This window comes from Salmo salar, chromosome 14 (assembly GCF_965601325.2).
Source record: "Salmo salar chromosome 14, fSalSal1, whole genome shotgun sequence".
In the NCBI taxonomy this organism is placed as follows: Eukaryota; Metazoa; Chordata; class Actinopteri; order Salmoniformes; family Salmonidae; genus Salmo; species Salmo salar.
In genome coordinates, this window is record NC_138304.1 from 31,613,167 (window position 1) to 31,627,980 (window position 14,814).

Here is a 14,814-nt window from a genome sequence, read left to right on the forward strand (position 1 = left end):
GAAATGGCCGCAAAACACCTGTCTGGGAGGATTTCTGTATGTTCTCACTGAATATACAAAACATTAAGAACACCTGCTCTTGCCATGAGACTGACCAGGTGAATCCAGGTAAAAGCTATGATTCCTTATTGATGTCACTTGTTAAATCCACTTCAATCAGTGTAGATTAAAGGTAGAAGACCGGTTAATTAATGATTTTCAAGCCTTGGGACAATTCAGACATGGATTGTGTATGGGTGCCATTGAGGGTGAAGGGGCCAGAAAAAAAATATTTAAGGCCTTTGAACGGGTTATGGAAGTAGGTGCCAGGCATACCAGTTTGTGTCAAGATCTGCAATGCTGCTGGGTTTTTCCCCGTTCAACAGTTTCCTGTGTGTATCAAGAATGGTCCACCACCCAAAGGACATCCAGCCAACTTGACACAAATCAAATTTTATTTGTCACATTCACATAGTTAGATGTTAATGCGAGTGTATTGAACTGCTTGTGCTTCTTCTAGTTCCGACAGTGCAGTAATATCGAAGTAATCTAACAATTCCCCAACAATTACCTAATATACACAAATCTAAAGGGGTGAATGAGAATATGTACATATATGGATGGCCGAGCGGCAGAGGCAAGGTGCAATAGATGGCATAAACTCAGCAAAAAAAGAAACGTCCCTTTTTCAGGACCCTGTCTTTAAAAGATAATTTGTAAAAATCCAAATAACTTCACAGATCTTCATTGTAAAGGGTTTAATTTCCTATGTTTTTTCAATGAACCTGTGGAATGATCGTTAAGACACTAACAGCTTACAGACGGTAGGAAATTAAGGTCACAGTTTAGTACACTAAAGACGCCTTTCTACTGACTCTGGAAAAACACCAAAAGAAAGATGCCCAGGGTCCCTGCTCATCTGCGTGAACATGCCTTAGGCATGCTGTAAAGAGGAATGAGGACTACAGATGTGGCCAGGGCAATAAATTGCCGTCATGGTCTGGGGCGGTGTGTCACAGCATCATCGGACTGAGCTTGTTGTCATTGCAGGCAATCTCAATGCTGTGCGTTACAGGGAAGACATCCTCCTCCCTCATGTGGTATCCTTCCTGCAGGCTCATCCTGACATGACCCTCCAGCATGACGATGCCACCAGCCATACTGCTTGTTCTGTGCGTGATTTCCTGCAAGACAGGAATGTCAGATCTGCCATGGGCAGCGACGAGCCCAGATCTCAATCCCATTGAGCACGTCTGGGACCTGTTGGATCGGAGGGTGAGGCTAGGACCATTTCCCCCCCCAGAAATGTCCGGGAACTTGCAGGTGCCTTGGAAGAGTGGGGTAACATCTCACAGCAAGAACTGGCAAATCTGGTGCAGTCCATGAGGAGGAGATGCACTGCAGTACTCAATGCAGCTGGTGGCCAGATACTGACTGTTACTTTTGATTTTGAGCCACCCTCTTGTTCAGGGACACACTATTCCATTTCTGTTCGTCGCATGTCTGTGGAACTTGTTCAGTTTGTCTGTTGAATATTGTTATGTTCATACAAATATTTACACATGTAAAGCTTTCTGAAAATAAATGCAGTTGACTGAGAGGACGTTTATTTTTTTTGCTGAGTTTACATGTGGTATGAGTAATGTAAGATATGTACAGTGGGGGGGGGGGGGTGTATTTGATCCCCTGCTGATTTTGTACGTTTGATGGTGGAGATGGTGTTCTTGGTCATAGGCAGCATTCCTCCTCCAAACATGGTGAGTTGAGTTGATGCTAAAGAGCTCCATTTTGGTCTCATCTGACCACAACACTTTCACCCAGTTGTCCTCTGAATCATTCAGATGTCCATTGGCAAACTTCAGACGGGCATGTATATGTATTCTTGAGCAGGGGGACCTTGCAGGTGCTGCAGGATTTCAGTCCTTCACGGCGTAGTGTGTTACCAATTGTTTTCTTGGTGACTATGGTCCCAGCTGCCTTGATCATTGACAAGATCCTCCCGTGTAGTTCTGGGCTGATTTCTCACCGTTCTCATGATCGTTGCAACTCCACGAGATCTTGCCTGAGCCCCAGGCCGAGGGATATTGACAGTTCTTTTGTGTTTCTTCCATTTGTGAATAATCGCACCAAATGTTGTCACCTTCTCACCAAGCTGCTTGGCGATGGTCTTGTAGCCCATTCCAGCCTTGTGTAGGTCTACAATCTTGTCCCTGACATCCTTGGAGCGCTCTTTGGTATTGGCCATGGTGGAGAGTTTGGAATCTGATTGCTTCTGTGGACAGGTGTCTTTTATACAGGTAACAAACTGAGATTAGGAGCACTCCCTTTAAGAGTGTGCTCCTAATCTCAGCTCGTTACCTGTATAAAAGACACCTGGGAGCCAGAAATCTTTCTGACTGAGAGGGGGTCAAATACTTATTTCCCTCATTAAAATGCTAATCAATTTATAACATTCTTGACATGCGTTTTTCTCTTTTTGTTGTTATTCTGTTTCTCACTGTTCAAATAAACCTACCATTAAAATTATAGACTGATCATTTCTTTGTCAGTGGGCAAACATACAAAATCAGCAGGGGATCAAATACCCCCCCCCCCCCCCCCCCCCGTAAACATTAAAGTGGCATTATGGTACAAAGTGACTAGTGATCCATTTATTAAAGGGGCCAGTGACTGGGTCTCAATGTAGGCAGCAGTATTTCTGAATTAGTGATTGCTGTTTAGCAGTCTGATGGCCTTGTGATAGAAGCTGTTTTTCAGTCTCTCGGTCCCAGCTTTGATGCACCTGTACTGACCTCACCTTCTGGATGGTAGCGGTTTGAACAGGCAGTGGCTCGGGTGGTTGATGTCCTTGATCTTTTTGGCCTTCCTGTGACATCGGGTGCTGTAGTTGTCATGGAGGGCAGGTAGTTTGCCCCCGGTGATGCGTTGTGCAGACAGCACAACCCTCTGGAGAGCCTTGCGGTTGAGGGCGGTGCAGTGCCATACCAGGCTGTGATGCAGCCTGACGGATGCTCTCGATTGTGCATCTGTAAATCTTTGTCAGGGTTTTGGGTGACAAGCCAAATTTCTTCAGCCTCCTGAGGTTGAAGAGGTGCTGTTGCACCTTCACCACACTGTGTGGGTGGACCATTTCAGTTTGTATGTGATGTATACAAAGAGGAACTTCAAACTTTCCACCTTGTCCACTGCTGTCCCTTCGATGGGGATAGGGGGGTGCTCCCTCTGTTTTGTTGACGTTGAGTAAGAGGTTGTTTCCCTGACACCACACTCCAAGTGCCCTCACCTCCTCCCTGTAGGCTGTCTCGTCGTTGTTGGTAATCAGCCCACTACTGTTGTTGTCTAAATACTTGATGATTTGAGTTGGAGGCGTGGCCACGTAGTCGTGGGTGAACAGGGAGTACAGGAGGGGGCTGAGCATGCACACTTGTGGGGCCCCATTGTTGATGGTCAGCGACGTGGAGATGCTATTTCCTACCTTCACCACCTGGGGGCGGCCCGTCAGGAAGTCCAGGACCCACTTCACAGGGCTGGGTTGAGACCCAGGGTCTCCAGCTTGATGATGAGCTTGGAGGGTACTATGGTGTTGAATGCTGAGCTGTAGTCAATGAACAGTGTGATGGTGATTGTGTTGTCTGTGGACCTGTTGGGACGGTATGCAAACGGAAGTGGGTGTAGGGTGGCCGGTAAGGTGGCAGTGATATGATCCTTGACTAGTCTCTCAAAGCACTTCATGATGACAGAAGTGAGTGCTACGGGGCAGTAGTCATTTAGTTCAGTTCTTTGTTCCTGTACCCAAGAAGGCAATGGTAGCAATCTTGAAGCATGTAGGGACAACAGACTGGGATAGGGAGCGATTTGAATATATACGTAAACACACCAGCCAGCTGGCCTGCGCATGCTTTGAGGACGTTGCTAGGGATGCTGTCTGGGCCAGGAGCCTTGCGAGGGTTAACGCGTTTAAATGTTTTATTCACGTCAGCCACGGAGAAGGGAGGGGGGCGCTGTCCTTGTTTGCGGCCCGTGACGGTGGCACTGTATCATCCTCAAAGCGGGCAAAGAAGGTGTTTGTGACATGGCTGCATTTATTTTTGTAGTCTGATTTCCTGTAGACCCTGCCACATACGTCTCATGTCTGAGCCATTGAATTGCGACTCCACCTTGTCCCTGTACTGGCGTTTCACTCGTTTGATTGCCTTGCGGAGGGAATGGCTGAACTGTTTATATTCAGACATTTATAAACGCACTCACCGAGTCAGCATATAGGTCGATGTTGTTCTGAGGCTGACCAGAACATATTCCAGTCTGTGTGATCAAAACAATCTTGAGCGTGGCTTCCGATTTGGTCGGACCAGCGTTGAATGGTTCTCGTCACTGGTACATCCTGTGAGTTTCTGCCTATAAGATGGAAGGAGCAAGATGGCGTCATGGTCGGATTTGCCGAAGGGAGGGCGGGGGAGGGCTTTGTATGCATCGCGGAAGTTAGAGTAGCAGTGGTCGAGGGGATTGCGCATGCACGTAGCGCAATCAATATGCTGGAAGAATTTAGGTAGACTTGTTCTCAAATTTGCTTTGTTAAAATCCCCAGCTACAATAAATGCAGCTTCAGGATGTATGGTTAGCATATAGTCCTGTGAAATTCCTTGATTGCTGTCTTGGTGTCTGCTTAAGGGGGAATGTACACAGCTGTGACTAACTGACGAGAATTCTCTTGGTAGGTAAAATGGCCGGCACTTGATTGTAAGGAATTCTAGATCGGGTGAGCAGAAGGACTTGAGTTCCTGTATGTTGTTATGATTACACCATGAGTCGTTAATCGTAAAGTATACGCGCCTGCCCTTTTCCCAGAGAGGTGTCTGTCAGCGCGATGCATAGAGAAGCCCGGTGGCTGAACCGATTCCGACAACATATGCCGAGAGGGCCATGTTTCCATGAAACAGAATGTTACATTCTCTGTCTCTCTGGAAGGCAACCCTAGCTTGAATTTCATCTACCTTGTTATCAAGAGTCAGGACATTGGCTAGTTGTGTACTGGGGGGGGGGGGGCGGGCTGTGTGTGATGTACACGTCTACGGAGCCTGGCCAGGTGGCCGTGTCGTCTGCCCCTTCTGTGGTGTCATTGTTTTGGATGGCCTACTGGAATTTAACTCCATATTCCTGGGTGGTGGTCTGAACAGAGGATCCACTTCGGGAAAGACGTATTCCTAGTTGTAATGTTGGTAAGTTGACGTTGCTCTTATATCCAATAGTTTTTCTCAGCTGTATGTAATAAGACTTAAGATTTCCTGGGGTAACAATGTAAGAAATTATACAATAAAAAACGAAATACTGCATAGTTTCCTAAGAACGACCATCTCTGTCGGCGCCATGCTGTTCAGAGTCTGAGGGAAGCTTTAGTCGACATGGGTCAGCATCCCTGTGGAACACTTTTGACGCCTTGTAGAGTCCATGCCCCAACAAATTGAGGTTGTTCTGACGGCAAAGGATAGGTGCAACTCAATATTAGGAAGGCGCTCCTAATGTTTAGTGTACTCCGTGTGTCACTATCATATCATTCATGTTCACTTACATGATGCAGCACATTAGTTCTCTTCACCTTCGTAGACCGTTCATTTCCAGTTGTCTGTACATTATGTTTATAATTGGTGTTTGTCTTTCTTAAGCAACCGTAGAGTTCCGATCCTCGATGGAGGGTGGAGTCTGCACTCGGGAGCCCTCTAGTATGAAGTCGTCCATGGTCCTGCCTTCCAAGAAATCTGTTGGTTTCCCCAGCAACGTTCAGGACAACGTCGCCAAGACCCCCATGTACCACAAACAGCCCCCTGCGCTGCCCCCCAAACCTTTCAACAGGATCCCCAACCACAGCACAGGTAAGCACACACAGCGACCCGGTCACTGATGCCCCTTGTTAGACTAATACAAAGGCACTGTTAATGTGCAAAAGACGTGTGAACCCCACAACGAGATTTGCTGATCTCCTTCAACAAAGGGAAAGTGGATTGGATGGTGTCAGTCAGGCTCTTCCTGTAGTTGTCTCCCCTGAGAGTGAGGAAGGACAAACACAGGTGTACACCAAAGGCCCAGACCTGTCAACATCTGGGACATTGGGACAAGCATTTTTATATACAATGTAATCATGTTTGGCACTGAATACCAAGATAGACGATTGACTGAACTGACAAATGGCTTACAGTACAGAGCTCTGAGACACACACACACACACACACACACACACACACACACACACACACACACAGTGAAAGTTTGTTCAGACAGTTATGTGGTTGAATGATCATAAACCTATTGTCAGTAGACACATGCACGCACACACTGTCTGTGCGTATGGAGAGATTAGTGCCATTAAGTCCCAGTGTAGCCAGGTCAGCTGTTGTCTGTGCTAGAAGTGGCAATAGCCTAGTCTAATTCTCCCTGCTCAATCAAACCTGGATATTCTACTGCACACTGTCATGTTGATATGCTCTATCAAACTGTTGCCTGTCTCTTACAATATGGCTTGGTGATTGTGCTTAGAGCCCTGTGTTTTCCCTGGTCAGGACACACTAATCTGTAGTCCTACTTATACTCACCACTTACCAGTTAAGACGTGGAAGGGGCCTCCCGGGTGGCGCAGTGGTCTAAGGCTGTGCCACCAGAGACTCTGGGTTCGAGCCCAGGCTCTGTCGCAGCCGGCCGCAACCGGGAGGCCCATGGGGCGGTGCACAATTTGGCCCAGTGTCGTCTGGGTTAGGGAGGGTTTGACCGGCAGGGATATCCTTGTCTCGTCGTGCACTAGTGACTCCTGTGGCGGGCCGGGCGCAGTGCACGCTGATCAGGTCTCTGGTTTCCTCTGACACATTGGTGCGGCTGGCTTCTGGGTTGGATGTGCATTGTGTCAAGAAGCAGTGCGGCTTGGTTGGGTTGTGTTTCGGAGGACGCATGGCTCTCGAACTTCGCCTATCCCGAGTCTGTACGGGAGTTGCAGCGACGAGAGAAGAATGTAACTGCTACCAATTGCGAGGGCAGCAGAGAAAATGAAATGAACATGTCAAAGCACTCCACTCACTCCCTGCTACTGCTATTCAGAAAAAAGTTACATTGATGTTTACCTGTTTCTGTCTCTTTCTCTACTCATCTGTCTCTCTGTCCAGACTCTTGCCAGCAGATGAAGCTGCCTTGTATGCCAGGCCAGGGAGGCAAGCTATCTCCTCCTCTACCTCCCAAGAAAGTGATGATCTGTGTGCCTCAAGGGGGAATGGACAACTCTTGCTCCTCACCCTCTTCCCTCAGCACCTTCTCCCAGCCGAAATTCCCCCCTCCCCAGGGCCACCTCCAAGGCCATCCCCCCCACCATGGCCCCCTGCTGCCCTCGCATCTCACATCCCTAGCCAACCTCCACCAGGGGCTCCAGGGGAGTGGGAAGCACCATAACCACGGACACGCACACAACCAAGGCCACCAGATCCATCTGCAGTATGGCTCCATGCAAGGCCATGCCCCCAGCCGCATCATCGAGGAGCTCAACAAGACGCTGGCCTTCAACCTGCAGAGGCTGGAGAAGTGAGTTGTTGTATACACATTATTAAATAAAACCATTATGTATCTCTATGGTTGTATAGCTTTTGTCCAGGACGTTGCAGGTACAAATTAAGAATTTAGATGGTACAACCTTATGATGGGAGTGAGGTGTAACATCCATTCTATATCATATATTTCTGTCTCCAACACTCACCTTAGGTAAACTAATCAAATGTGAAGACTTAGTGCGTCTTCAATACATACATCTGTTCAGGTTAACGGGTCCAGCTGGTTTGTAGGTCAGATCACCCCTGCCTGGTGATATTGGGGTCAGGCTGCCACCATGTGGCTTTGATGTAGAGGTCTGACCCAGCTCGCCCCGTTCCACTGCGACAGAGTGGCCCACTTTGATAGCAGACTGTGTGTGTATGTGGCACCATGGCACACAGGCCGCCTCCAGAGGCAAGCCTGGCACAACTGATGCCACAGCCTGTCCTATCCTCTACCATCCCCCTAGCAGACACTGGCCAAATGAATACGGAGAAATGTATTGGGGAATTGGACGTAATTTCTCTGTATTTTATGTAACGCTTGGTCGCAAATGTCTCAAAATTGAGACAAAAAAACTAGACCAGAACTAGAATCGATCAGCTGGTTTCCCTTATCTTTCAACTGAATTGAGTTGGTACAGCCAGTATTATCGTATCATTTGTATAGACTGGAATACCATGTGTAGAACAGCTAGGATTTCTTATTTCTGCAACCAAATATCAGACCTCTTATTCATTCAGGTTGACTCTGTATGCATGAGTATGATACCATCTCACAGCAGGGGATCCTCTTATTCATGCACACACAGTCCCTCCCAGGTCCTCTGATTGCTTGCTTTGCGTGTCTCATGGTGAGCTGAATGGTCCCTAGTGGGCTCTCACAGCAGGGGCTTGTGATTAGTCATAGCGTGATAGCAGTGTGGGCTGTCTGATATGTAGATTTAAACCCTGCTCTACAACTGACTACAGTATGGAACCAGCCCCTCATCAACCCAGTTGATTGACAACTTTGTTTCTTTGAACCTGAATGGTCTGTGATGTGAAGGATATGGGCAACTATCTAATGCAGTGGTCATCAACCGCGCTCTTCAAGGCATTCCTAGTCAATCACCAAACATTTCTGTAGAAAAGCCAACGATAAAGCCTTGCGTTCCTATTTTTTTTGCACTGTTGGCAGCAGGTGCACTTGATTCAGAAGCCCAGCATGCCGGGTAGGCAAGGTGTTCCCATTTTGATCCATTTCATTTATTTGAAGGGACGAACACTGCCTACCCGGCGGACCAGGAGAGCTAAATCAAGTGCGCCTACTGTGCTGGCCAATCGGATGGCTCAAATCACTGTGCCTACAGCTTCCACAACCCCACAGAAAAGTTTAACACTAGCCTACGTGAGATTTCATAACTTTAAAAACCTTGACCAGAGAGAGACTGTCAAAGAATACAACAAAGAGCTGCTGTTTTTGAGTGAGTTCATGTTTAAATTTTTATACAGCACTGTCAAAAGTAAAAAATATAAAAAATATTCAAGGCTTCTACAAAACATAATGTGCTTCTCCCTAATTCCACTCGCGCTACAACCAGCACTGCATCTGGAATGAATTAGTTATCATTAGGCCTGCGTTTTATTATTAGTAGCTCATGTCAATTGTAATATTGAGGAATATTTCACTTCCTCTGGTCATAGGAACAACATGAATTTGTGCATGAGGTAGAAATAATGTGGTGTGACTTGAGTTTCGCCATCAGGTGGACGACTGTCCCCTCTCTGGTCAGTCTCACCGGAGGAAAGGAGAGAGCAAGGGCCCTCTGCTGCACTCTCCCTCCGCTGAGACTGACCATCAGATGCTGGTACCATCAGTTCAGTAAAATAAAAAATGTATTTCAATTTATGCTCAGCTGTGCCTCACAAGTGATACAACTTATCTATTTTGTTATCAAAGCTTGAGTTTTGATACATAATATAATGGTAATGTCTGAGAATAACAATACTGGCAGACCAAGCATAGCCAATATGCTGTGATTAATGTATTAGGCCGACTGCACAATCCTCATTCAGACTATTTTTATAAGGTTATGTTGCATAGGCTTCCATTTTTTTTCAAGTCGTGTTTTTAAACAATTCTGAGCGCTATATCTCTGCTTGCTTTTTGACGCTGAAAATCATTTTGACTCCGATCAGTGGTCACCAACCTTTTCTAATGGTATGTAGGCTAATGTGGCAGTCAGACTGACCTCCCTGCTAGGAACCTATTGCTCGGATAACCAGATATGTTTGTGTGTCTCAATGGCTGCAAGTCAAGGTGGCCAATTTGGTGCTAATAACCATGATCCAGAAATGGCACAACCTCGCACATCGAGTGCGTCAAGGCAATTACAGCCAGACTGCCATTTTCTCAGATGACTACACAGGAGATATGGAATGAGTCAACCACTTGTAGAGTCATGGTCATAGTGGCTCTCTACAGCACATTGTTGCATTTCTATAGCAACCATTAGATTCACACTGGGAAAGGAAAAGTGGTAGATTGAATCTTCATATTAATCTCTTCTATCCATCATTACCACTAACATTAACACTTACCTCCTGGCCTCTTCTCCCTGCAGCAATGCAATGCATTCTGGTCAGTGTAGTCTTCTGGACAGAAGCCAGGTGCCCTCTGAGGTCATCGACGAGGACGACAAAGAGAACATGCCCAACGAGTCTGACTATGAGGACCTGCCCAGCATGTACAAAAACGAGGATGATGAGGATGATGATGATGAAGATGATGACGAGGATGATGACTCGCTCTTTACAAGTAAGATCACCATGGTGGACACACACGCGTTAGGTTCATGTTGTGTTTTAACTCCTGGTGTCTGTGTCTAGGTACCCTGGGTCTGAAGGTGTTGAGGAAGGATTCTCTGGCTGTCAAGCTGAGTAACCGTCCATCTAAGAGCGAGCTGGAGGAGAAGAACATCCTGCCCATGCAGACTGATGAGGAGAGGCTGGAGTCCAGGCAGCAGATAGGCACCAAGCTCACACGGTGAGAGAGGGAGCACACGGGCGCGCACACACACAACCTGCCCAAGGAGGATTGAAAGGTGGACCAGGATCTTAACAGTTGAGCTTTTCAGTTTTCATCTGTTCTAGTCACAGATGGATAGTGACTAGAACAGACTCCATTGTATTTTCATAAATAGAGCGACCTGTCCATTTCATATGTTAAATATCTTCAACATCCTTAATGTAGCACTAGACCAAGCATGCCTCTTCTGCAATGCCAACAGCTCTCTGATGCGTTTTGAAAGGCGTGTCCATTTCTCCTCTATAACGGAGCTTTCAGGAAACGGTTGTCAACAGCCAAATATTGCACTGTGGCCTACTTTGGGAAAATGGTCTGATATCTCCATTAACATAACTAGCTATGACTAATCTAGCTTTTTAAAAGCGCAATGGAAGCCTCCTTTTTATCAAAACACTTTTCCATCAGTTTAGTTGTATTTTCTTTCCATCCGTTTAAAGATTAACCCTCCACCTCGTTAAGAGGGGCGCTGAGAACTGAGCTGACCTAATTTCAGCAATGCATCAGCTCTCCGTCTCGCTCTACATTCTCTCCCTCCCTCTTTTCTTCCCACTGCCTGCCGTCCTCCCTCGCTCACTGAATCACCACGGTGATATGTGCCAAGGCAATACCGCACCACACCTCCACACACCCGCTATACTGACGGCACTCTCTCTCTCACACACACCAACAGCTCTCACACATGCAGCACCAGCACACATTCAGTGGTAAGGGAACAGACACCTTAGAAGCCCATATGAAGTGATTACACATTTGTATAAACACAGCAGTAACACTTTTCATTGTTTCACATTCAAGTTGAACATGGCAATATACAGATGGGTTTTTCTTAATCCAAGGTGAACATGACCTAGCCATGTAGTCTTTGTCAATTAATCTATGGTTTGATTTGAATCTACTGTCCAAACAGCATCCTGTTCAGTGATGGAACAGGCCTGGCCAGTAGGGAAACAATGATGGTAGTGAATGAAGAGGTGGACAGGATGGAACAGAGGGAGTAGAAGAGGGAAGAAGATGACTGGGTGTTAAATAGAGGGAACATCATGGTTTAATGTGAAAGAGAATAGGGCGTACTCTGCCACTATTCCATGCTGTGATTGGCACATGGTGTGTTGTTCCCAGAAGGCATTATGTTGTTCCCAAAACGCTCCCTGTCTCGCTATCCTTTACGCAGTGCCATTGTATGCATCTTAAATGGCACCCTATTCCTTATGTTTTGCACTACTTTTGGGGCCCTGGTCAAAAGCAGTGCACTATATAAGGAATAGGGTGCCACTTGGGACACACTATCAGCGTCATGACTCCCAATGTCATGCTATTTGCCATGTGCATTGTGCTCCTCTGTAGCAAATCTCTTTGTGGCATGCCAATACAAATGGATGGTTCTATTCCTGAAGGAGGTCATTGTGACCTTAGCCATCTCCTCCTCTCTCCTTATTGTGATGGAGACTTAATAGACGGTATAATTGATTTTCATATTGGTAATTTCATAATTTATTGTGTAATTCCTTATGATTATGGCAATGGCCTCTTGTATAATGATGCATTTATGATTTGGGACAAGCGCGGCGGTCAGTCAGATTGTCTGAGGTTGGGTTGAGGTCGGCGCCGGCGTGTGTCTGTGTAGAGCTGCCGAACGCTGAGCTGACGTTGAGAGCAGAAGCGGAGACGTCCGGCAGACTCACTGTCTTGTTTCTCCGGGACGCGTGCAGCCAAGCGAGACACTGAGATGAGGCAACACAAGGCGAACCAATCAGTCTGTAACTTGAGTAACGCCCGTCATGTAGGCTCCGGCAGAAACCTCAGTCTGAATATCTACTGCTGTGTTCAGCGCTTATTCCCAAAATCTCAAATGAAAAGCATTTTCACCAACCTTGTTAGAATGTCATACTGTATTCAGCCAGTCATGTCAGGCGCTTGATGTCAAAGAAATTTGATACAAGATTTCTCGCTCTCGCTCTCTCGGCATAAATTAGGAATGGAATCTTTTAAAATTGTCGACTCTTCATCTTTTAACAGCTTGCAAACAGTCATACATTCTCACTCCCCTATTTTTTTTTCTTTCTCCATATCTCTTGCTCCACCCCTCCGTGGTGCAGAAGTCACTGGATCAACTAGAATTTTTTTAAAATCTTAATGTGACTTCCCTAAACAAAGTAACGAAGGGGGGATCGAGAGATGGGCATGGTTGACTGAACTGTATAGTGTGGTGCTGTATGCTATTGTTACAGTATATACTTTTGTGTGAATAAACCAGATTTCGTAACTGGTGTTATGTCTGGAAATAAATGAGGGTGATGTGCACATCCTGACCTTGACAATACTGGTCTAAATAAAATAACTGAGATAAAGGAATGAGCCCTGCACACAGAATATTGCGGCTCACTGCCTTGAATCCAGTCAGTTTCTATTCATGTCTGTCAAAGAATAGATGTAGATTTCTGTAGTGACTGAGATGCCATCCGTCCTGACGTGCCAACTCAGCCAAAGCTATCACCCTGGTGCTGGCTGACACTCAAGCTGTCACTCAAACTGTCACTTAGATAACCCTGGCTAGATGGAGTCCTCTAAAAGAGAAGTGACCGCAGGCTAGATGAGTAGGAAGAGAAACAGATTGTCATGTGATTTGGGTATGGACTTTGTCCTGAGACGACGTGCACAGAAACTGAAAGTGAGCTGCTAAGTTTAAATTGACTGAGAAATATCCATGTTTGCGTGCGTTTCTGTAAACTCAAAGTATAAATTTGTAAAAAAAAAGGTATTTATTTTTTGCCAGGTAGCGTTAACTAGCACTCGTCAGATGTACCTATGCCAAAACTCTTGTATTTTTCATCCTATAGTTTGTCCATTTTAAATAGTGAGCCAACATGTTTTTAGCACTTATTCCATGACTGATCAAAACTTGTTTCCTCATGCTCTCTCGTCTCTATGCAGCTGACATATAGTGAGCAATATGTTTAGAACATCAAATCACAATATATATAAAATCTTGTGCATTGCAATGCATATTGTATCGGCACCTAAGTATCGTGAAGCCCCTGGCAATTCCCAGCCCTACTATCAATCTAGGTTGAGTTGCCCATGTTTAGTACTGTTGTCGTCTATGGAGATTTGGCTAGTTGACAGAGTTTGCTTTTGTTGTTCAGGGGGTTTATCATGTTTGGTTTTTGTACTATCCATCTAAGGTTGAGTTTGACTGTTGACTTGACCGTGTGTTTGGTTGTGTTTGTGCAGGCAGTTGAGTCAGAGGCCCAGTGCTGAGGAACTGGAACAGAGGAATATCCTGAAACGTGAGTACTGTATGTACCTCTACCTTCTGAACCTATCATTATAACATATCATTATAACATATCATCATTTATATAGACAGTAGCAATTTACTGATAATGATCACCTCACTATTAAACCACTCTGTTATCCCTTTTACAACTATTCCAAGTGACTTGACTTACCCTAATGTACCATATTATTCCACATTTAATAAGTATTTTATGCAAGCCGCCTCGAACCACAGTTGCCCTGGTTATTTCAGAGGCCTACTTATCCTAGAGCCAGTGGAATACATCTTGCCTTTCTTCTCTCTCCTTCATCTGAGGAAGGCAAGGCGGTGTGGTTCCCTCAGGATGCTGGCTAGGGCCAAGGAGGCTGGTTTCTCAGCTCAAACACACTCCGTATCAGAGAGACGCAGGCAGGCGATAGCAGCTTGGGCTCCTCTGCTTTCATCAAAGACCGGTTTACCAGCAGTGCCTTGGTCTCCCAGAGGTTGCTCTGTGATTGGCAGTGTGTGTGTAAGGAGAGGATAAGCGGGATGTGCCATTCCTGAAATTTTTGTCTCCCCACAACACAGCATAGGTTAAATAAATGGGGCATGCCTTTTAGTTACATTTTAGCAGATACTCTTATCCAGAGGGGCTTACAGGAGCAATTAAGCTTAAGTGCCTTGCTCAAGGGCACATTGACAGATTTTTCACCTCGTCTGCTCGGGGATTCATACCAGCAACTTTTCGGGTTACTGGCCCAACACTCTTAACCACTAGGCTACCTGCCACCCATTTATCAAATGGAACATTCTGTTTGGACTGGCACTCCAAACCAAGACTACAGTGGTATAGTTAGGCATTTAAAACAGAACTCTGTTTTGGATTAGCAAGTATAGAATGTTTTCAGTCCTTTTCCTCCTTTTTGATTTTAACTTCTTCACTCTAAAGC

General features: G+C 45.9%; 1 protein-coding gene across 4 annotated transcripts in view; it reads left to right on the plus strand.

Annotated features, from left to right (window-relative positions):
• LOC106569162 (phosphatase and actin regulator 1) overlaps positions 1-14,814 on the plus strand; it is an 87,111-nt gene that overhangs the window by 62,112 nt on the left and 10,185 nt on the right. For 2 of the 4 annotated variants that reach the window (XM_082960900.1, XM_082960898.1), the window contains exons 4-8: positions 5,640-5,846; positions 7,125-7,533; positions 10,145-10,338; positions 10,410-10,566; positions 13,840-13,904. In XM_082960900.1, coding sequence (XP_082817026.1) covers positions 5,640-5,846; positions 7,125-7,533; positions 10,145-10,338; positions 10,410-10,566; positions 13,840-13,904 — 1,032 coding nt within the window. The remainder of the gene's footprint in view (positions 1-5,639; positions 5,847-7,124; positions 7,534-10,144; positions 10,339-10,409; positions 10,567-13,839; positions 13,905-14,814) is intronic. The other 2 variants (XM_082960901.1, XM_082960899.1) reach the window with 1 other exon arrangement.